The sequence below is a fragment of the Nesoenas mayeri genome (assembly GCF_963082525.1).
Source record: "Nesoenas mayeri genome assembly, chromosome: 17".
In the NCBI taxonomy this organism is placed as follows: Eukaryota; Metazoa; Chordata; class Aves; order Columbiformes; family Columbidae; genus Nesoenas; species Nesoenas mayeri.
In genome coordinates, this window is record NC_137565.1 from 14,273,329 (window position 1) to 14,295,827 (window position 22,499).

General features: G+C 63.8%; 1 protein-coding gene across 1 annotated transcript; it reads left to right on the forward strand.

Moving 5' to 3' along the window:
- Positions 1–536: 536 nt before the first annotated feature.
- Positions 537–22,491, forward strand: SMTN (smoothelin; the record flags this gene model as incomplete). The annotated part of the gene is made up of 21 exons (XM_080355017.1): positions 537–587; positions 5,655–5,815; positions 6,046–6,139; positions 6,232–6,310; positions 6,401–6,738; positions 8,422–8,524; positions 8,728–8,981; positions 9,133–9,196; positions 10,490–10,588; positions 11,101–11,460; positions 12,540–12,643; positions 14,729–14,845; positions 16,016–16,174; positions 16,270–16,345; positions 16,620–16,784; positions 17,361–17,423; positions 17,580–17,643; positions 17,960–18,130; positions 18,206–18,326; positions 18,399–18,550; positions 22,341–22,491. 21 exons carry the CDS (start codon positions 537–539, stop codon positions 22,489–22,491), a joined length of 2,946 nt encoding a protein of 981 aa, XP_080211143.1.
- Between the last annotated feature and the right edge of the window lie 8 nt (positions 22,492–22,499).

The window sequence follows — 22,499 nt, forward strand, 5'->3', positions numbered from 1 at the left end:
CAGGGCGGGGGACGCGGGGCCGCTCTGCAGGCAGAGCTCACGTTTGGCGGGTTGCTAAAAGCTGTCGCGAACGGCTGCGCCGCGACGCCGAGGGAGCGGCCGGGTGCGCCGTGACCGCTCGGGGGGTGCGATCCCCCGCCGGGCCAGGCCCGACCGCCGCGGCACGGAACGCGCGGGCAGGACACCCGCGGCATCGCCCCTGGGCTCCGCGTGGGGCCCCAGGAGCCCGAGGCAGAGCGGCGGCTCCGTTCAGCCCCACGGGCCGGGACCGCGACCTCGGGCCGAGCGGGGCGGGGCCAGGCGGGGCGGGGCCGGACCGTCCGGAGCGAAGAGCCAATGGCGGCGGCGGGCGCTGCGTGGGCGGAGCCGGCGGGGCGGGGCGGCGGGAATCGGCGGGCGGTGGCGGCGCGGGCGCGAGCGCGGGCGGGCCGGGTCGGAGCCGAGTGCGGGGTCGCGCCGCCCCGGCCGTCCTTTGTTGTCGCGGCCGCCTCCGAGCCTTCGGCCGGCAGCAGCGGCGGGGCGGGCGGGCAGGCAGGATGTCCCAGGACAACCTCGTCGGCATGGACGAGGGAGCGCTGCGGAAGCTGGTGAGTCCCCGCGGCGGGCAGGGCCGGGGCATGGCGGTTGTGGCGGCTCCCGGGGGCACGGGTCGGTGTATGGCTGGCGGTGCCCCGGCTCCCCGCGCCCCGCCAGGGCAGGGGAGGTGGTGGCTGTCCCAGGAGCACGGGCCCGTCTGCGCCTCCGCGGGTGGAGGAACCGCCGCTGAACATCAGGCTGGGGGCGAATGGAGACGCTGGCAAGGAGCTGCTGCGGTGCCTGGGGGCTCCCGGGCAGCAGCACCGGGAGGTGCCCGAGCTGGCCTGGGCCGGAGCTCTGGGCACGCCTGGGCTCTAGCACAAGCCCCTCTCCTGCCCCAGTGCTTCCACAGACTCTGGCCCTCCCACGTTGGCCACACTTGGCCCTTTGCTCACGTCTTCTTTTAGCCTGTTAATGTCTGTCCATTTGCTCCATCTCCTTGGCTGGCAGCTCCAGCCTGAGACCATTTCCTGCTGCCGGCTCAGCTACCTGCTCACCGCTGTCCCAGTGCTGGCTGCTATCTGGCCCAGGTCTCTGCTTTTGCGATGCCAGGGGCTGCTCCTCAGGCTCTGTGCCCTCCCTCACGGCTGGGCATCTCCTGTGCAGCAGCTCCTGGAGCAACATCCAAGTTGCTTTCCTGCTCTGTTTCTTCCCCCGGGAGTCAGAGCTCTAGCTGAGCCCTGACTTCACAGCTGCCAGGGCTGGGTGGGCTCGTGGGGGACAAGTGCCTGTGTGTCCCAAATGTGGGACTGTGTGTGCTGGGCTCTGACCTGCTCCGCCAGGGCTGTTGTGCCAGGAAGCCTTACAAAGTGCTGAACAGCTTTGGGCAGCCCTGCCCTTCCCTCCAGTTCTGGGACACGGCAGGCTCAGGGCTGAGGGTTTGCTGGGGTGGCCCAGGCGGGTGCTGGGTAATGGTTACGGCAGGAAGCTGAGTCAGCCGGGAAGGTGCTTCTGCGGGAACAGGAAAGAGTTGGGGTGCTGTGGCATCGGCGGGAAGCGGGAGCTGCGCGGTGCTGTGGGCAGGGGGTCAACATCAGGGTTGTGTTACCCTGCCAGAGCCTCCTCATGTGGCACCCTCAGCCTGCTCTGGGTGACAACATGCAGACTTGCCCTTTGTTGATGGGCTGAGAGCCCACCACTCTCTGTGGGGTGACATCAGGGCCAATGGGGAGCCCTGAAGGAGTGGGAATGAGTGGTTGGGTTTCCCCTGTCCTTTCAGTGCTCTGGCTCTGCCATGTCCCAGCTGAGGTCTCTGGGCTGAGATAGAGCCCTGGGAGCGGTGATGGGGTGGGTGTCGAGTTTGTGGTGCAGCTGGATCTCCAGCCAGCCTGCAGAGGTGGATCGTACCCGCGCAGCAAGCACCGCTTCTCCCTGGGGCTTCATCTTTGACCATCTGGGGCTTTGCATCCCCAGAGCACCCTGCCTGCGGCTTGAGTCTCCCCGTGCCTGTGTGGCTCAGGCCGGGGAAAGCCTGCTCCAAGCTGACATGACGCGGAGAAGGAATTATTTTTCTTTCTGGTTAGGTTTTGGCTCCACTCAGCTGGAAGAGGATTAGCCCATATAAGGGAAAACTGCCTCTCCCACCGCTTCCTCCCTGCTCCTCTGCCCTCCCCAGCATTTAACTCTGGGCTGTTTCTCCTCCCTTCTCCCAGAGAGACCTTGACAGCAGTGTTGTGGTGTCCCTGGATGTCCTGGAAGAAGGAGTCTGGGGGATGTGAGCAGGTCCCTGCAGCCTCCTTGCCAGGACCGTTGCTATGCTGGCTGGGCTGCGAGCTGCCCAGGAGCTTCTGCTGCCAAACTCCTTCCCATAGGCATCCATGTGGTTCCTGCCGCAGTCCCAGGAGGCCAGTTGGGATGAACCTGTGGTGCAGCATGAAGGTGAACAAGGGCTTGGAGAAGCTCAGCGAGGGAGCTGCAGGGAACAGGGTAGATGGCACTGCAGGGTGGCCCTTAGCTGGGTGTCTGGAAGCAGGCCGTCATTTGAGTGCTTGGAGCTGTGCTGAGCTCCAGGCTGTCGTCAGCTGGCTCAGGGCTGGGCAATGCTCCACTCTTCTGGCCCCTCCAGGTCTCACCTTGGTTAATTAGACAGGAAAGATGCAAATCTCCCTGCAGGCAGAAGCAAGGCAGGCTTGAGCTAGGAAACTCGTGGCCATGAGGTCCCCTTCTTACACTTGGTGGCCTTTGGGAAGGGCTTCAATGGCCCTGAGAAGCATTGTGTCCCAGCCATACTCCTGTCACACAGCCATCCTTCCTGCTTTCCTCTGCCTGGGAGGCAGCCGCTGTCTCTGTGGCTCCTTCCAAAGGTGGCAGTGAAGCTTGTGTCGACAGGAGATGCTTGATGTGCTTCACTCCTGTCCCCAGAGCAGTTTCCCTGCGGCCGTGCTCCAGCCTCGCAAGGACTCAGCTGTTCTGGGGAGCCGGATGGATGCAGGGCTAATTACAGCCCTCCTGGAGGAGCTGCCAGCCATGCTGGGGCTCTGAACATTGCTGTGCTTGGGCATCATCAGGAAAGCAGCCCACGGGTGCCTTGCCAGCACCCTTTTCACAAAGCCACTTTGTGTGTGCGAGGCGGGCGTTTGCTCGTAACCATTAATTTGCTGCTGGCTGGGCAGGGCCGTTGGGGCCCTGGCATGTGCTGATCCCTGGGCCTGCCTGTGCCGGCAGCGCTGGGCCCCTTGGCCCCTTCCCACCCGCTGGCTCCAGCTGTGGTTTCCGGCGCGCTCCCCATCGCCGCTGGCCACGGAGCTTCTAAAGACGCTCATTTGCCTCATCCCGGCTCCCTGCTGACGTGGGCTTGGGACAAAGCTCTTTCTCCTGTCCTGCTGCCGCTTGTACCACAGGGAGAAGCCATCCAAGACTCGGGTGCAGGTCAGGTGCCAGCTGGAGCCTCCTGGGCAGAGCAGACCCTGGAGCTGGCGGGTGGGTTTCACGCAGCATGTGGGTGCCACCCCCTACTCTGGGGTGCGCAGGGCTGGTGTTCTGTCATGTCCACCCTTTCCCAGCACTCCCAGCTTCTGCAGCTGCTGCCACCCCTGCTTTGCTCTGACCCAGCTGCCGGGGCTGCACCACCAGCAGCTTATTTAGTGAAGGGCCGGGACCTCGGCCTGCCAGTGTGCAGCAGAGGGGTGTTTTTCAGTCCTCATGTCCTTTGTGTGGCTGTGGGGAGAGCCGTACTTGCCACAGGACATCTGCTGGACCAGGCTCCATCGCTCCCACCCTGTGCATGGTGGAGCTGGGCTTCCTGGCCAGCTCGGGTGGCCGCGGTGTCTGCTGGAGCTGCAGAGGGACAGGCCCTGTCTCTGTGCCTTTGTCCGGGCAGCCAACGTCCCTGCCAACGTCCCTCCCTGCCTGCAGCAGCGTCCCGGCGGCTGCCCCAGCACAGGCAGGACTAGCACAGATGGGAAGTGGGAGGCCCATGTGGATGGAGGGGTTGATTTCCACCCCGACATCCCCCTGTTCTTCCCGGCCACTTCCCTGCCCTTGTGCCAGTGGAGGTGGAAGCTCCAGACAAGACACCAAGGGGGACGGCGGCAGGCCCTGGCTCCGGCAGGCTCCTGTGCTGCTGTGGGATGTAATAAGTGGCTGCAATGTGCTGGGAGGGATGGCACTGCCAGCTGGCACAGGAGGGAGCACCCTGGCTTCAAGCAGCTGCCCCAAATATTGCGTGTGTCTCCAGCACTGGGCTGTCTGGGAGGAGCCTCCCTGGGGGTCGGTGGTCCCAGCTGGGGAAGGATAATGCTCCTGTTGGGGTCTTGAGGCCGGCAGGGGCTGGAGGACCATGATTTTGGCTGCCACTGGGGCGGTACGTGGTGGCTGTGTGCCTGCTAGCTCAACTGGGATGGAAATATCCTGCTCTGGTCCCCAAACTCCAAGGAGGGAGAGCAAAGGGCGATGGCTTTGCTGGAGGCTCTGTACAGGGGGTTTCTGCAGGTGGTGGTTTAGAGCCCCTGGCACTGCTCAGCCTGGGCATGGCTGAGGGAACAACCTTGGATTCCTGCTGCAGTGGAACCTGAAGACCCTGGATGGGTGGCCTGGTGGTGGCCCTGCAGTGGCCTGTGGGGCTGGGAGGGGACTGATGCTCTTGTCCCGTGGTGCAGCCGCAGCTGCTCCCAGCATGCCAGTGCTTGACGCTGACAGCAGCTGCTGTGGGTCATGGGGTTTATTTTTAATGAGCTCCATGGGAAATCGCCTCCTGGGTTCCCAGCGCTGGGTCAGTCCCGCTGTCCCACAGCAGGACAGCGGGAGGACCATTGCCCTGGTTGGCCTCTCCCTGCAGATCCTGCTGCCTTCTGCCACTCTTCAGTGTGGGGGATGCTATGCTTGCCCCCCCTTGAGGCACTTGAGCTGGTGGCAGGGCTGTGGATCTGGGGAAGAGGGGAAGCAACTCTGGGTGCCCCTGGCAGGTGGGCTGAGAAGCACCCATGAGATGTTCGTGGCGGGGCTGTGGGAAGAACATAGCTGTGCTTCCCACTCACAGGGGGTTGGACTTTGACTTAGGACAGATCCTGCTCATGGATTTGGCTCTGAGAGCTGCCAGCCACCCTCTAGCACTGGGTGAGAGTGGGGAGGCATGCGGGAGGGCCGGGGGGGCCCTCCTTGGGGCAGTGCTGGGACCCTTCCAACCAGCACCTCCTGCTGTGGGGGTGGCAGGAGAACAGGCTCTGCTGTCCCCCCCTGCTGCTGGAGGGGCTGGCATGGGCAGGCGGGCTTGTCTCTCTGCTGATGGAGTGATGGGGCAGGGCCACAGGGAACCCTCCTTTGGGGGCCGCATGGACCATCGATGGGCATTCATGCCGTGCTGCCCCTGTCTCCTTGCTCCTCACGTGCCTGGAGATCTCAGTGCCACTGTGGCTGCCCCACCTCACCATGGTTGGTCCAGGAATCCTGCCTCAGAGGGGCCATGCCCGCTCCCCGCGGGGCCAGGCAGTGCCGGGCAGCAGGCACTGTGTGCGTGGGCCCCGCCGGACAGACGGCCCCATTGTATGGTGCGTGGGCAGCCCAGCACGGGGCGGCACCAGGGCTGAGCTGGGGGCCACAGTGGCCGGAGCTGGTGCTGAGTCCGACTCTGTCACACCCAGCTGGAGGCAACGCTGGACCTGGCTGAGCGGCGCCGCATCCGCTCGGCTATCAGGGAGCTGCAGCGGCAGGAGCTGGAGCGGGACGAGGAGGCGCTGGCATCCAAGCGCTTCCGCCCCGAGCGCGGCAGCCACCGGCAGGACGACAAGGAGAACTGGCCGCGGTGAGTCTGGCGTGGGACGGGGGTCCTGCTCGCCTCCGCCTCTGCCCCAGGGGATGGCGACTTTGATGCCTGGCCCCACTGTACCTTGCACAGAGGGTGGGAGCAGCCCCACACCAAGCAGCTTGGCACGCGGGTGGGGTCCACTGCTTGAATGTGCTGTTGCCCATGAGAGGACTTTGGTCCTGAGCACCCATGGCAGCTCCCGGCTGGCCACTCTCACCTCCACACAGGTCCCGGCGTCTGGAGGAGGAGCAGCAGGCGGCCCTGGCTGCCTTGTCTCGGCAGCTCGAAGCCATCACTGATGTGGAGGAGCTGACAAAACTGGTGAGTGACCGTGTGCCATGGCTGACTGTGGTCTGGGGCTGACTGTGTGCCAGGTTGACCCTTCTTCTCTCCCGGGCCTTTTCCTCTTGCAGCTGCGGGCGGCAGGTGAGTATGAGGAGCGCAAGCTGATCCGAGCTGCGATACGCAAGCTGCGGGCTGAGGAGATTGAAGGTGAGGCACTGTCCCTGTGTCCCAGGACAGCTACCCCAGAGAATCTGGAATGTGGGCAGCTCCTTCCTAAACACCTTTGCTCCCATCCAGCTGCAGCCCTGGCTGGGAACGTGCAGAGCAGCCAGAGGGACGGCAGTGAGCGCCCTGCTGTGCCTAGGGATGTGAACAGCAGCCAGAGGGATGATGCTGAAACGCCAGCCCTGTCCAGGAGCAGGAAGAACAGCCTGAGGGACGATACAGAGCTGACAGCCCTAGCTGGGAGCAGGGAGAGCTGTGGCGAGGGCAGTGCTGAGCCCCTGGCCACAGCCAGGAGTGGGGAGAGCAGCCAGCAGGATGATGCAGAGCAGTCAGCACTGGCTGGGCCAGAGGAGAGCAGCTACATGGGAGCTGCAGAACAACCCCCTGCCGAGGAACCTGGAGGCTCAGCGGTGAGTGTGCAGGGCGCTGCTGGGGGACAGGGCCACTAAAGACCTCCTCACCCTTCCCTTTAGCTCCTATACCTGCCTCCCTGATGTGCAAAGCCCCAGGCATGCTGGGCTTGCCCACCCAAGAGGACCAGGGCAGGTGGAGCTGGGGACATGGGGGATGCAGCTGGGCTATGCCAGTGTGGCCCCAGCAGAGGTGAGCTAGGGCTGGGGGCTCAGGTCTGGCTGCTTCTGGGCTTCTCTCTGAGGATGCAGCCTGAGTGTGAGTGCTATGAGTGAGGGGTCTGCAGGCCCCTCAGTGCACTTGGTGCCCCCCTCCCTGCAGCAGTTCTGCAGGAATGCTACTCTCTGGAGGCGACAGCCGCTCATCCTGCCTGCGGCAGCTGTGTGCATCAGTCCTCCTGCGCAGGCAGAAACTCTGAACCCCCTGGGCCCCTGCTGGTTGTTTCTGCTGGCCCCTGAGCAGCTGGGGCTCACTTTGGAGCGAGGCTGGTCCACACTAGCCATGGCTGAGGGAAGCACGAGCTAGTGGGCAGGACAGGAAGGAACAAGGACAAGCCTGGGTTTCCTGCACAGCGGCGGTGACCCTGCAGGGGATTGCAGCTCTTGTGACAGTAGGAAGTCCCTGTACAGATACCATGTGGGATTGCCCTTTGGGAGACAGCATGTGGAAGGGAGAAGCTGAGAAGGAAGGTGTGGGTACCCACGTTCACCTGTGTTCAGCCCAGTTTTCCTGCCTGTGTGCCCTGGGGCTGTGGCCCTGTGCCACCTTTCAGCACTGTCTGTCTTCCCCATCTGGATGTGCTGGCATGCTGCTCCCAGTCCTGGCCATGCTGGGCCATCTCCTGAGCAGCTGGCAGGGCTCTCCCACTCTGTTCAGCTGATTACTCCAAACACAACACCATTTCCCTTAAAAGATGGCTGCAGTGGTGCCTGGGTTTGGGTCCAGCTTCCCTTGTGCATGCCCTCCACCTCTCCCTGCTCTGGAGTCACCTCCGCATCTGGAGCCCACAAGTGCTGCTGGAGGCACTGGCAGAGCCAGGACTTGCACCCTGTGCCATCGCTGGTGACACCCAGACACCCTGGCCCTGCTCAGGCATGTGTCAGGGACACACCTGTCACCTGCCTGCGGTCCCAGAGCATCCCATCTTTTGCCAAACAGAACTGCTAGTGCTGTGGGCAGGGACAGAGTGATGCCAAACTGGGTACTCTCTGCCTCATGCAGCCCTGGGGCTGGGGGCAGAAGGGGACAGAGGGCACTGGGCAGGAGTTCTCCTATCTTCCCACCTTCTGGTATCCATGCTAGACAAGGCTGGTATACTTGTGGCAGGAGCCACAGAGCGTCCCAACAGCCAGCTCCTTGCTCTGTGCCCTGGTGCTTATCAGCCCCACACAGAGGAGTGCCAGGAGCACCAGGTTTAGATCCCCCACTTGAGCAGACATGACGTCCCTCTCACTGCCTGCTGGAGACAGCAGGTGTGGGGACCCTTGTTCGCCTGCCAGACTCCTGCAATGACCTCTGTGGAGGGGGTAGCTTGTCCATCCTCGGCAGCATGTAGGCGAGGTGGCATGGGAAGGGGCCACGGCCTGTGGCATGTTCATGGCCAGGTGTCAGTGATGGGACAGGGTGACCTGGCCAGAGACTGGAGCGGCACTGGCCCTGTGCTCACTCGCTGCTTTCCCCAGGCCCACAAGCCAGATGATGCAGTGAAGCAGGAACATGTCTCGGCTGGAATGCAGGAGCTATGCAGCCAGGAGGCGAGAGACCCCCAGAAACCCAGCACCCAGGGTGAGTCCCCACAAATGCTGGTGGCAGAGCCCTGTCCGGGTGTGTGCCCGGAGCGGGAGCAGTGCTGGGCCAGCTGTGGGCAGGGGCGGGAGGATGGAGAGGGCAGCACAGCATATCCCAGCAGTGCGGACAGGGGAGCTGGGTGCCTGATGGGTCCACGGGAGCAGGCTTCCCCTGTGCACAGCGTCTCTTCTTTCCCACAGCTGTGGTCTCCAGGACCCTCGTGCTCCCGGAGCTGCAGCTGCCCCCAGAGCCCAGTCAGGAGCCTGAAGATGGTGGCAAGGAGCCAGAGCGGGCCCAGCTGTGTTCCCTGGGTGCTGCCCAGCCCACAGGCCAGCACCAGGCAGCCTGGAAGGAAGTGAGCCCGGGCAGCCCTGCCAGCACCCAGGAGCCCGGTGCTGGGCAAAGCCGCCGGGTGGAGCAGCCCCACCTGTGCCAGCCCGGTGCCAGCAGTCAGGTACAGGACTGGCGGCACAGTCTGGGGCCATCACTGCTCCCTTCACCAGCGGCTGGTGATCCCATGGGTGAAGGCACTTTGGCATGAAGGTTTGGGGGGGGAGGGTGTGCCCCCCCCCAGCTGACTGATTTGCCCCCTTTCCTCCCTGCAGCTTGGTGTTGGGTTGCGTGGCCAGGTGCTGGGGCCGGCTGGGAGGCATGGGGAGCCACCCGTGGGTAAGTGCAGCCCCGTGGGAAGGGAGTGCTGGGGCTGTTGCCCCCCCCTCCACCAGCTGGGCAGAGCTGTCCCAGGGGTCCCCCACTGCCCGCCTGCTCTGCAGCGCACACATCTCAGTGATGCGGGGAAGGGCATCAGTCTTGGGGATGTGACTTATGCCCACACAGACTGGGGCAGAAATGTGAGGGCAGGATGTGGATAGGCCAGGGGCCATCTCCAGCTGGTGGCCATTTGCCACCTGGCCATGCAGTGCCTGCCCCAGCTGGGTGCCGGGGGGAATGAGGTGTCCCGGGCTGTTTATCCATCCCCCAGCTCCAGGCTGGGCAGCAGCAGGGCCATGAAAGGGAATTGGTGCCTGCAGCAAACCCCGGCCTTTTGCATTCTTTGTCCCAATAAGGCTGGGAGCCATACGCCTGCTGGCCCCGACCCACCCCCCGGGGCTGTGCTTGCTGGCCCAGCTGGGCCCAGCACCCTCTGGGTCCTCCCCGCAGCCTTGAGGGATGGCAGGGCCAGCACCTGCCCTCTTCCTACTGCCCAGAAAACTGTCCCCACGGCTGTTCTGGGAGGAAATGGAGGGAGGAGGGGGGAAACAAAGCAGCTCACTGTCCTCAGGGTCAAGGTTCCCACTTGGGGCTGCTCTTGCAGGTGGAGGTCCCCTTCCTCCAAGAAGCCCCATGGGCTGCTGGTTCCTGGGAAGGCAGAAGCCCTGGGGAGATGCTAGGGGGTGGTGGACTGCAGTGTGGCACAGCCCCAGGGTGGATGGAAGTGTGCAGGACCTGACCCCCATTGCCTCACCTGGGGTCTCAAATCTGGGTCCTGGAGAAAGGCTGAGCCCCCCATTTGTGCACCAGCAACTCCAGCCCCAGGCCAGAGTGCTGCCTGTTTGGTGCCTGTCTGCTCCATGGGTGGGGGCTGAACCACTGAGCCCCCTCTCCTCTCCAGGGGCAATCCTGGGCTGGCTCTGCTATGCCAGGGCCTGGCAGGTGCAGGGGTGATCCCAATCTCTTGGCACAGACCCCAGGTACCACTTGCTGCCCCTGCTGTGGCACTAGTGCCCCACCTCTGCTTTGCCTTCCTCTGTGGTGTACTTTTGGCACTGCAGGGCAGAGCCAGCTGTCTGTGAGTGCTGGTGCATTTTGGCACTATGCTCTGGGGAGTGTGAGGTGACATGGAGGGGGACCCCAGGGTGCTGTGCTTGTAGAGGGGTGGGGATGGCAACAGCACCCTATGCCACACTCACTCTCTGCCCCCCTTGTCCTGTTCTTTGCATATCTGACATGTCCTTTCCCAAGTGGCGGCGCCCACCCAGGATATAGCGGGGACCCAGGCTCGCCTGAACACTCACCGGTGGGAGCAAGCACCTTCCTCTCCGTGCCCAGCCGGCCGCACGGGTAAGGTCCCAGCGGTGGCTGCCTCCACTCTCTCTGCTTCCCGGACCCCGGCAGAGCCTGGGCAGGCGCCGAGCTCTGTGGTGGCAGCATGCCCCTGGCTGAGCGAGGCTGGCTGCTGGCTACCCATCCCTCCCCGGCACCCATCCCTCCCCGGCACCCATCCCTCCCCGGCACCCATCCCTCCCCACCCACGTGCACGCACAGCCAGGCCCCAGCAGAAGCGGGGGCAGAAACTCTGAAGGGCTGCAGGCAGCGTGGGGAGTGGGGCAGCACGAGTGCCACCACAGCCGGAGGTGTTGCATGCATGGTGGGCACCCTGGGGGCAGCATGCATGGTGGGGGCACCTCAGGGCGCGGGGGGGCGTGTTGCGGAGGACAGGAGGCACAGTAGAGGGCACCCCGGGGCGCTGCGTGCATTGTGGGTGGGTGGGTGCAGGTGGGTGCAGCATGCATGGCGGGGACACCTGTAGGTCGCTGCAGCCCTGGTGACCACACCGTGCCTGTCCCCCGCAGAGCCGAGCCCCGCCGGGCCGCCGCGGGCATCCTCGGTGCGGGAGCGCGCCCAGCGCTTCACCCCGACGGGTCCGGGACCAGCCCCCAGCTCGGCGGGGGCGGGCAGCGCGGGGGGGCGGGCCGGCCCCGGCCAATGGCAGCGGGGGCCCCACACGGCCCCGCCGGGGCCCGCTCAAAACGCGCAGGGCGGCAGCGGCGGAGGCGCAGAGCAGCGCCCGGCCCCGGTCCCCGCCGGCCCCCGCCCCGGTGCCAGCCCTGGCCTTGACGGCATGAAGACCTACTTCACCATCGAGATCAAGGATGGGCGCATGCAGCCCCTCACGCCCCGCGTCGTGGCCGCCCCCGGCAGCCAGCGGGCAGGTGGGCACCGGGCGGGTAAGGTGGGCAGTGTGGGCAGGGGCATCCATGGGGAGAATGGGATGAGGGAGACGGGTGGTGCAGGCAGGTGGCATCTGTCAGGAGGCTGGGTGGGGAAGATGGGCAGCGTGACAGTTGGGCACTGTAGGGGTGATGGTTGTGAGTGGGCATTGCTCAGGGAGGTGGGGCTGGGAAAGGTGGGCGCTGCAGGGGCAGTGTGCACCGTGAGGCAGGTGGGCACTGACAGGGACACCATGGGACAGTGCTCCTGACAAGATGATGTGGGCAGTCAGAGCAAGTGGGTGTTGGTGGGCAGCTGGGCACTGACAAGGCAGCGGGCACCAGGGAGCAGGTGGAAACCAGCAGGCAGGTGGGCAGCAATGGCCAAGTGGGTAGCGATAAGCCAGGCAGATGCTGATGGGATGTGTTAGCAGCAGGAGTGGCATTTGAGTGCTGACGGCCCAGAGCAGAGAGTGAGCACTGTCAGAAGAGCAGAAGCTGTGGGCAGGAGCTTGCCTGGTAGCCATCACCCTTTGGCAGGGACACTCAGCCTGCTCAGGGCATCTCAGTACTGGGAGACTGTCTGGCCCCACAGCCTGTGCCCATCCTCAGTGTCCTGCCACATTCTTCCCAGGGTCCATCCCCTGTCCCATCCCTATGACCGTGCCCAATTCTTTGCCCCACATTCATGCTCTGACCCCACTGACGTCCTGGTCCACGGCAATCCATGCTGTCTTGCTCTGTCCCATTCCTGTTGATGCATGGTGTCTGATCTGTCCCTGCCTGCAGACATGCCTGACTTAGGATGCTCCTGGGGCTGTCCCTCACACTGGGAGGTCTTGGGTCCAGCTGGAGCGCTGTGGAAAGTGCCCTTCCTTGGGAAGGAGGGCAGAGCCGGGGTGCTGAAGGGGGCCTGGCTTCCCCATCCCTTGGCTGTCCCCAGAGCCCTTCTCCTATGTCAGAGCTGAGTGCCCACCACTGATCAGGATGCGTGCAGCAGTCAGGCCAGAGCCGCTCCCCAGGTGCAGGGCTGAGCCTGCTGGGCTGGCACAAATCCTGCATGCCTCCCACTCCCCCTGCAGAGGTGACCCTGGGGCTGCGGAGCACCCCCATCCGCATCACCACCATCCCCAGCAGCGGCAGTGGCGTCTGCAGCATCAGCAGCGTCAGCACCAATGTCATCAAGGTGAGTGCCCAGAGAGGCTGGGTGCTGTGGGGCTGTGCCGCACTTGGGCATGGTCTGGGGGTCCTGGGTTTGGGGTGGGGAGCAGTGACGAGGGTGGGTGGGTTGGTGCTGGCAGCACAGTCCAGAAGCTCTGGCTTTTGTTTTTCGTTTTGGGGTTTTCTTGGGTTTATTTTGGTGTTTTTTGTTGGGGTTTTTTTGTGTATTCAAAGAGACCCCAGGGTCTGCACATGAACCCACAGCCACATGAACCCTCTGGACTATGCCGCTGTGTATGCAGACATTTGGGGCAGGTGGAAGGGAAGTGGGCTGGCAACCTTCTGTGGTTCTCTCTCTGTTTTAAATAACTTTTAGGGTGGAAGCAGCTTAGGGAAAAATCCATCCCCACCCACTCCTCTGTTTTCTGTCCTGGAAAGGGCCCTTGGCTGTGGTGCTGGGCAGCCTTCCCGGGGGTGCGCCCTGAGGGTCTGTGACCCACCCTGGAGCTGTGGGCTGGGGTTCTGCTTCCTGCTGCTCTGCAGTCTCAAGCCAGCAGTGGAGCGGCAGCCCCAGCCTGCCTGACCCAGGAGCGATTCTTGGGTTCGACTGGAAAAGAGAAAAACCTGCCCCTGTTCTGTTTTGGGGGGTGAGCGGGGTGCTGAAGGCAATGGGACTTGGTGTGTGCAGGAGGCAGCTCCATGTGTGCAGCCCCTTTAGTGCTTTTATCTGCTCCTGGCCATCTAGGGTAATGCAAGGCGCACGCAGCCTTGACACGAGCCAGGATGTCAAGTGCAGCGCTGCCTTGCTTGTGGCCCTGGGCTCATTGAGCCAGCGCTGCAGGCACTGCTCCTTTGGTGGCCATGGCGCTGCTGGTGGCCATGGCGCCGCTGGCTCAGGTTCTCTGCTTGGCCCTCGCCAGCATGAAGCAGGCAGTGCCCGCAGCCTGGCAGGGCTGCCCTCAGCAGCTGGTGCACTCGCTGGCAGGTCCTGCTGCCCACAGAGGGTTCCTTCCCCGTGCTAATGCGCTTGGGCAGGCTTGGCCCAAGCAGCCTGTCAGCTCTCATTAAGGTATTAGCGGCACTGCCTGGTGGGGTGGGGGGCTTGGGACCCATCAGCCGCCCGGCGGGAGACGCTGCCTCCAGGTGTTCTCCCACGGGCAGGGAGGAGGAGGCAGTGGCAGCGGTGCTGACGGCCCTGCCAGGTAGGGCTCAGTTGGAGGGACTGGTGGATTTGGGGATCTGGGGACAGTGGCTACTGCAGCCTGTCCTCTGACTGATGGGGTGCTGCCTGTGCCCATTGCACGGGGACCTGGTCCCCCGGTGTGTTCACCAGGCAGTATGGGAGGATGGCAACTGAGGCCCTCAGACCAGCACCAGCCTGAGGCTGGCAGTGTCGCTGTGTTGTGGGTGATGCTGGCCAGGGGCAGGATGGCATTCGGACAAAAGGGCATGTGGGTGGTCCCTGGCCATGGGGCAGCTGGCACGGTGATGGTCTGGGGCTGATCCCACGTGGAGGCTCTACCCCGCCCACTGTGCCCCACAGCACCCCCAAACAGGGACTGAGGGCACTGGCAGCAGCCCGATGGGGGCTGCTTGGTGGGGCTGCCCCTCGCCGAGCCACCTGGTCTTGGGGCTGGAAACGCTGCCAAGTGCCAGCGCCTGCCTTGGCACCCGTGTGCGGGACCCCCAGGCGCTGCGACAAGAATAGCTCAGTGGGCGCGGAGCTGTGCCGGGCCAGCCTCCAGCCGGGGGTGGTGTCCCCGACGCCCCTATAAAGGGCAGAGGACAGTTGAGCGCGGACGCTGCAGTGCGTGCTGGCACCGTCACCATGCCGGGGGTCAGCCTGGAGGGGCTGGCGCAGGCTGGGGCGGCCGAGCTGATGGAGCTGCGGCGGGAGCTGGGGGCTTTCCGGGGGGTGGTGGAGGGGCAGCTGGAGCAGGCGCTGCAGCAGGTGCAGCCCCTGGCGCGGGCCCTGCGGGCACTGGAGGAGGAGCACCTGGAGCTGCGGGCAGAGCTGGCGCGCCTGGGCCACCGCCTTGACCTACTGGCGCTGTGGCTGGGGCCAGAGCCCCCCGGGAAGGACATCAGCACCCTCTTTCTGGAAGCACAGGACCCTTGCGCCCACTTTGAGGGCACCGAGGAGCCCAGCAGCCCTGTGGCCCATCCGCCTGCTTTCTCCAGCATGCGCCAGCAATCGACCCTGCACCTCTCCAGGAGCAACAGTGGTGTGAGTGCAGGCAGCCCTGCCCCACGGCAGCGCCTGGCGGGGGGACGGGAGGGTGGCACCAGCCCATGGGGCTCCCTGCAGTCCCAGGGGTGTCTGGAGCCAAGGTGAAGCCCCTGGCACAATGTGGGACTATGGCTGTGGTGCGTGGGCAAAAAAGTGTCACCGGGAGCTGCTACCATTTGGGCTCACTGCTGCGGGGGACAAATGGCGCCTGCCTGCTCCACATTGCCGGCATGCCGGCAGGGCGGGCGGGCTGCAGGCAGCTGTCCTGCCCCCGCCCGCACACAGCAGTGGTGAGGCACAGGTGGTGGCAAGGGCGCATGTGTCACCTCCCGCCGGTGGCTTTGCCATGGGTCCGATGCTGGGCTGGGGCAGCGTGACGCAGGTTGGGGGCAGGTGCGCAGTGGGGCTGCTCTGGCCCTGCGCCAGCACGTCCCCTCTGCTGCCTCCCTGCCCTATTCCAGGCCTGGCCCGCTGCCTGCCGCGCATTGCTGGAGGGTCGTGCTGAAAGGGACTTGGCATCCTGGCTTTGCTCTGGTGGGGACTGAGCTGGCCTAGATCCTGAGCAGGGATGCAGGGGACGCTCTTGATCTCCTGCACAAGCTCTTCTCTCTGCTAAATCCTTTAATTCCCTGGAAATCCCGTGTGCTGCTAATCGTGTGCACTGGCCTTGCCAGCACTTTGCCTGCTGCTGGGCACTGGGCACTGCCCAGCCTCTAGCACCCAGGCAGCCCCTGCCCGCTGGAGGGCCCTGGCACCCTGATGTGATGGGGGCTGGGGAATATTTGGGAATGTTTTAGCAGCCAGACCGAGGGGAGGTCAGAGACTCCTGGGCCCTCTCAGGGCAGTGGGTGCCACAAGGGGGGATGTTGCTTTCCCCTTCCTGCCTTGGTCACTGTGGATGCCTGTGGCGTCCCACCGGTTGTGAGCTCTTACACCGCATGTAGCATGTCTTCTCCAGAGTCCCTGCTGCCCATGACACTGGGCAAGTGTCAGGGTGATGTGGGGCTTGGACCCCGAGCAGCATGGGGGTGGTGGCTGAGTCGGCAGGGGTTCAGTCATGTGGTGGTGTCCTTGTAGATGGAACCAGAGGTGGTGGAGCAGCCCCAGACGTCAAGACTGGTGGTGGAGCAGCCCCAGACGTCAAGACTGGTGGTGGAGCAGCCCCAGGCACCGAGACTGGTGGTGGAGCAGCCCCAGGCACCGAGACCGGAGCCGGAGCTGCCCAACGGCATGGAAAAGGTCCAAGTGAGGGAGCTGGAGAGAAGGAGCAAGCTGAATATCGAGGAGCTGAACAGGATCGAGGATGAGGATGTTCTGGATAAGATGGTACCTCCTTTGCTGCTGGGCTACCAGGGGAAGGCAAGGGGACTCCAAGCTGGTGGTGGAAGTGGGGTGATGCTCACCTCCACCTCCTCCTGTAGCTGGATCGGACAACAGACTTTGAGGAGCGGCGACTGATCCGAAATGCCATGCGGGAGCTGCGCCAGCGCAAGCGAGGTACTTGGGGATGGCAGCCCCAGTGGTGGTTGGGGCTGTGGTTGTGGTGTTGCAGGTGGAGCAGACAGGGCTCTAGAGTGGGGCCATCCAGCTGTGGTGAAGCAGGAGGGCGCATTGGGTCTCCTGCGCCCCTGGCTGTGCCAGGCTGAGGATATTGATCTCCCCACGAGCCAGTTGTAGATGGCAGCAGCAGGCAGGACACCTGGTGTGGCAGGGACTGTGTGCACTGCTCCTGCCTCTCGCTGCTGACACCATCTCCCACCTGTCTTTGCAGACCAGCGGGAGAAGGAGCGGGACCAGCGGCTGCAGGAGACAAGGAGCCAGGCTATGGCAGGGAGGGCCGGCCATGCCACCGAGACCACCACCACGCAGAGCACCCAGTCAGCTGATGGCTCGGCACGCAGCACCGTCACCAAGACTGAGCGTCTCATCCAGTCTAGTATGGGCTGTGCTGGGGGGTTGTGGGGCTTGCTTGCCCAGCACAGCTGGTGTGCTGGCCCTTCGGGAGGCTGTGGAATGTCTTTCCTGACACTCTGCCACTGCAGCTTCCCTCTGCAACTCTCACCACTTGTTGTGGGTATGCCTTAACCACGCTGGGAGCAGGACTGTGGTTCAGGGCTGTTTTGCTGCATCTCCTCTGGCTTGCTCTGATCCTGCCTGGGGATCTTTAAGGAACCTGCTCTGGTGACTTCCTACCCAATCCTCCATCCCATTGGGGTGGCAGGGGCCTTGTCTGCACTTTGGGCCTGTCTCCTGTCCTCTGTGCCTCTGATCTTCTAGTCCCTGTGTGGCTCAAGCTGAGAGACGTTGCAGGGGTCAGGGGTGCTCTGGTTCCCTTGCTCCTTTGCACTGGCATTTTTGCTGTGCTGTCCCCGCTCTGCTTGCCCTGGCCACTCCTTTACCACCTGAGACTTCTTGTCACACTATGTGGATGCGAGGGTGCTTGACAGCAGTGGGTGTCTGTGGATGCCGCTGCCTCCGGCCCCAGCTGATCCCGTTTCCTTGCCCCCTGCAGGTGATGGCACCAAGACCTCCCGTACCACAACCACAGAGTCGAGTTATCTGAAGAGATCAGACAGTAAGAGCTTTCACTGTGCTTTCCCTGTAGCATCCTCTGGTGTATCCCCAAGGGCATTGCTGCCACTGAGCCACCTCTGCCATGGGCAGAGACCCCCACCTGCCTGGCACTGCTTCCCTTGGCTCCTGCCCAAGGCCTCTCTTTCTCTCTCTGCAGGTGGCAATAGCACATTTGTTCAAACAAAATCATCCTACAGCTCCTCTTCCAAGAAGACAGGCAGGTAAGCAGTGGTGCCTTCCTGGGGTCAGCCCCAAGCAGTCCCTGTCAGCCTCCTGCTTACACAAATTCTCTCTGCCCAGCTTGCAGTGTCCTTGTGCAGGCATGTCCCCAAAGCCTCCTCCTGATCCTTGGGGCACACTCACTTTGTCCAGCAGTCCCCATCACTCCCTCCATGGGCATGGAGATGTTTGCACTTGAGGCCACCCTGCAGGGACACAGAGGTCTCCAGAGCTCCAGGGCTGACAGCAGGCTGAGACCACCATGTGCCCTTCCCTAGCTGCCCACAGCCCCCTTAACTCTGTCTCTGTCTCTCCCAGCATCTTTGACCGTGAAGATGAGAGTGCCTCCAGGCAGAGCAGCCTGGCTGCGCTGGAGCGGCGTCAGGCTGAGAAAAAGAAGGAGCTGATGAAAGCTCAGAGCCTGCCCAAGACATCGGCCTCGCAGGCTCGCAAGGCCATGATGGAGAAGCTGCAGAAGGAGGGTGGGAGGTGAGGCTGGGCCGGGGGCAGGCTCGCGGGCGCAGCGAGCACCGCTTGGATAACACCCCATGTCTTCTGCCACAGCTCGCCAAACCCCGCGCCAGCACGCAGCGCCGTGCAGCGCTCCTCCAGCTGTGTGACCAATGCCAACAGCATCAAGCAGATGTTGCTGGACTGGTGCAGAGCCAAGACCCGAGGCTACGAGGTGGGTGCCACCTCCTTTCCCTGTCCCCAGGGCCCGTTTATCTGCCCCTTGATAACTCTCCTGCCCTTGCAGCATGTGGACATCCAGAACTTCTCGTCCAGCTGGAGTGATGGTATGGCCTTCTGCGCCTTGGTCCACAATTTCTTCCCCGAGGCGTTTGACTACAGCCAACTGACACCTCAGAACCGCCGCCACAACTTTGAAGTGGCCTTCTCCTCCGCAGAGTACGTAGTTCTCTTGACATCACATGGGCTTAGGGTAGCTCAGGGCAGCTCTCCTGCTTGCTGCCTGGGGCAAGGGAACACAGGCAGGGGCGATGGCGCTGGGGGTGAGCGCCCGTCAGCATCCCTCCCCCTGTGCTGTGCAACAAGGTTTGGACACGGGAGAAAGCAGTGGCAGTGTGGACAGAGCCACGAGAAGCCAGCACGACCCAGTCTGGTGTGGCGAGGGTGGACATAGAGGTCTGGACTTCCTGGGTGTGGGGCAGAGCACCCAAAGGCAGGGCAGCAGCCCCCAAGCCCACCTGGCTGCAGGCAGTACATACCATTCTGGGGTGCCAGGTGTGGGACCACAGCCCCTGGGAAGCAGGGCTTGCCCGTGCCAAGTGCCTCCTTTCACGGTCGTTGAAGCTCAAACACCATCGCAGCTTCTCCAGTCTCTTCCCTTCCCCTTTTGCTTCTGGTTTTTCTGGGTGCTGAGAGATGGGAGCGTGTCCAGCTGGAGGGCTGGCAGCCAGCCCCTCTCTCCTTCCTTCTGTCTCTCTCCCACCTGCTCCTCCTCCCCTCCAGCACCCTGCCCAGTGGCAGGGCCGGGCAGGTGGAGGTCCCATCCCAGCCGGTGCCTGGGGCGGTGGCGTGAGCTGGGAGTTCCCACGAGCTCCTGGGTGCTGTGGTGCTGTTCGGATGAGTGAGAAGGGGGCCGTGTGCCTGGCTCTTGGCGTTCCTGGTAATGGACTTTTTGCCTGAATTGGGGAACCAGTGTGTGGACTTGAGAGAGCCATCAATCTCTCCAGCCTGGAAGCCAGGTGGCCTCTCGTCCTTCCTCCTCCTCCAGCTCTTGTGAGCGTCTCCTCCTGAGCTTCCTGCACCAGGGCTGTGCCGCGCAGTTCCAAGCGGAGCTGGGCAGGAGGGCTGGGCTCACCCCCCCCATCCTCCCGGCGGGTCTATATAGAGGCTATATAGAGTGCCGCTCCGCTCTGGAACCCGCTCCCTGAGCACCCGGCGTGCCAGAACACTTCACTCCTCTTCCCCTGCCTCTGTCTGTCCTTCCCTCTGGACCTCACGCCTCTCCACACCGCTCACCTGTCCTCCCCCTCCCTTGCTTGTGCCCCCTGAAATCTCACTGAATGGCCTTGGTGCGGCAGTGCCCAGAGCCCTCCTGTCCCTGCATCGCGCACTCCCAGAGCATGTGAGAGCAGAGCAGCATCTGCCTGGGGGTGGGACGGGAACTGCATTGATCCATGTCTCTTGTTTTCTCTCTTTCTCCCCTCCCCGACTGGGCTGCGGTCACTGGCTTGCCCCTCTCTCTCCCTGCCCTCAGGAAGCACGCGGACTGTCCGCAGTTGCTGGACGTGGAGGACATGGTCCGGATGCGCGAGCCAGATTGGAAGTGTGTGTACACATACATTCAGGAATTCTATCGCTGCCTGGTCCAGAAGGGGCTGGTAAAAACCAAAAAGTCGTAGCCCATTTTCACCCCCCTGGGAGCGATGGTGAGAACCTTCCCCTCCAACTACCTTCCTGTGCCCCACTGCCACCACTTGGCTGAGGGGCCGGGGAGTGGCCGCCATGGCTGGGGAAGAGGCTGGGGGAAGCAGGTGGGCGAGGGACGAGTGCTGGTGGTTTTGGCCAGTGGGGCCAAACTGTGGTCAGGAGAGGGGTAGAGGTGGGCAGCTGGCCTCTGGCCTTCCAGAAGAGCATCCATGGGGATCTGGGGAGGCGGGCACTCTATCACCCTTGGGGGGCTGTTGGCTTTCCAGCCATGGGGATGGCACGAGAGGGAATGGAGCTGCCACAGCTCTTTCCTCCCCTGTTGGCTGAGCCTGACCCAGGGGTGAGCAGCTGGGGGTGCTGCTCTGGGTGCTCCACAGCTGCCTGTGTGTGGGTGAGCCCCCATGGGATGCCCCAGCATCACTGTTCACACTTGCTGCCTCCTCCCCAGCCTGGGGCTGGTGGTGGCTGCCGCCCCCGGCAGGGAGGGGCTGCAGCCGCTGTTGCGGGGCCAGGCAGGGGCCATGGTGCCCAGCCCGGCCCGTGAGGTGCTGCCTGCTCATATATGGGCAAGAGCAGGGAGCCTGGAAACTGTGAGTCAAGGCTTGGGTCCTGCCTCATCTTGCAGTGTTTGTGCTTGTCTTCAGGGGCATCCCAGCTGGCGCTGGAGCTCCCGCTCCCCCCGGCTCTGCATAGCACCAGCACACCGGGGCCCAAACAATGGCTTTATAAGGGCAGAACTGCTCTCCTTGCACTGCTGTTCCTTTGCCATCACCTCCTGAGCCAGGGTGGGTAGTAGCAGGGGGCCTTGAGCTCAGGCAACCACATCCCTGGATGGGGCCAGTGCTGGCCAGGCCATCAGCTTGGAACCCATCATCTCCATGGCTGTGTCATCTCCAGTACAGCTGAAGCCCTGTGGGAGAGCTGGGGTGGCAGGGTGCATGACCAGGGTCCTGGCGGAGCTCTGTGCTGTGTGGCTCTTGGTGGCCCTGCTGTGTCCCAGGGCACTGGCACCAGCTGGGGTCTCTCTCTCGTCAGCTGTGTCGGTGCCAGCCCCGGGGGCTGGAGTGGGCTGTGCTGGCGGGCTGAGGTATGCAGCAGGGTTACTGCTGTCTGGGAAGATGGGGGTGATGGCTTGTGGGGGTGTGTTGTAGTGGTGGGTGGCAGTTTGGGATTCAGATCCTCCTTGTGCTCAGAGCTGCCCCGTGCACCCTGTCATTAGGGGACAGCCCCTGCTGGAGGGTGGCCCTGGGACTAGAGCAGCCAGGCCGGCCATGGCATCAGCAGGGGCTGCCCGTTCACGCCAAGCAGCCCCCAGGTGCTGGCGCAGTCCCCCCCAGGCACTCATGGCCACATCAGCCGCTAGCAGCAACAGCAGCCCAGGGTGCTCCAGCCCTGTCTGTACCCTGGTGGGCCCTGGCACCTACCACACTGCCTGGCGGGGGTGGAGGGACCTGGGCAGGGCTGAGCGGGGAGGCAGCCATGGCAGGGTTGCTTCTGTGCAGCCCCAGCCTCCAAAAGAAGGGCAGAAGGACAGAGGGGGCCTCACCTCTGTGCCTTGCCTGGCCGTTCCAATGACTACCCAAACTGTGCTGGAACCTCCCCAGCTGCCTAGAGAGCCCCAGAGCGGGAGAGAGATGGCACTTGCAGGCCAGAGAGCTGGGTGGGTGGTGAGGGTAGGGCCCTCCCAAAGGGGTAGCGGCAGAGCCCAGAAGCTGTGGCCTGCCAGGACCCCCAAGGTTGGCAGCTACTCAAGCAGGGCCCTGTGCAGACCCCAGCAGAGCAGTGGGGCTACAGGTGGTGGGCACAAGCCAGGACTGGGCTGGTTGGAGGGGGGCAGTGCCCACCCCACGCATGGTGCTGTGCCTGGGGCAGGCAGCGCCCTGAGCTCGAGTCCATGAGTGTGCGAACCGGGCTGGCAGAGCTGATGGGGGACAGGAGAGCTGGGCCAGGGCTTGCAGCAGGAGTGATGGGCAGCAAGTGACCAGGACCCCTCTGCCTTTCACTGGTCCAGTTGCTGGCATTTGGGGCAGGGCCACAGCACAGACATGTGGGCAGGCTGGCAGGTCTCCCTCATCAGCTGGAGGAGGAGGAGGGTCAGCCCAGCCTCTGCAGGGGGTGGCTGCCAGCACCAAGAGCTGGGGCAGAGAGCATCAGGGGACTGCAGTGGGTACTGAGAGGTGGGCAGGAGCTTGGGGGCAGCAGTGCCCAGTGCCAGCAGGCCTGGGGCAGCGTGGGTCCCTCGTCCCAGCCCCTGGGGTGGGGCAGCTGGCCCGGAGCCATGCTGAGGTCTGCGTCTCTGCAGGACGCTGGTGGACTGCGTGCCATTGGTGGAGGTGGAAGACATGATGATCATGGGGAAGAAGCCAGATGCCAAGTGTGTCTTCACCTACGTGCAGTCCCTCTACAACCACCTGCGTCGCCACGAGTTGCGCATGCAGCAGAAACAGTGCTAGAGCCTGCC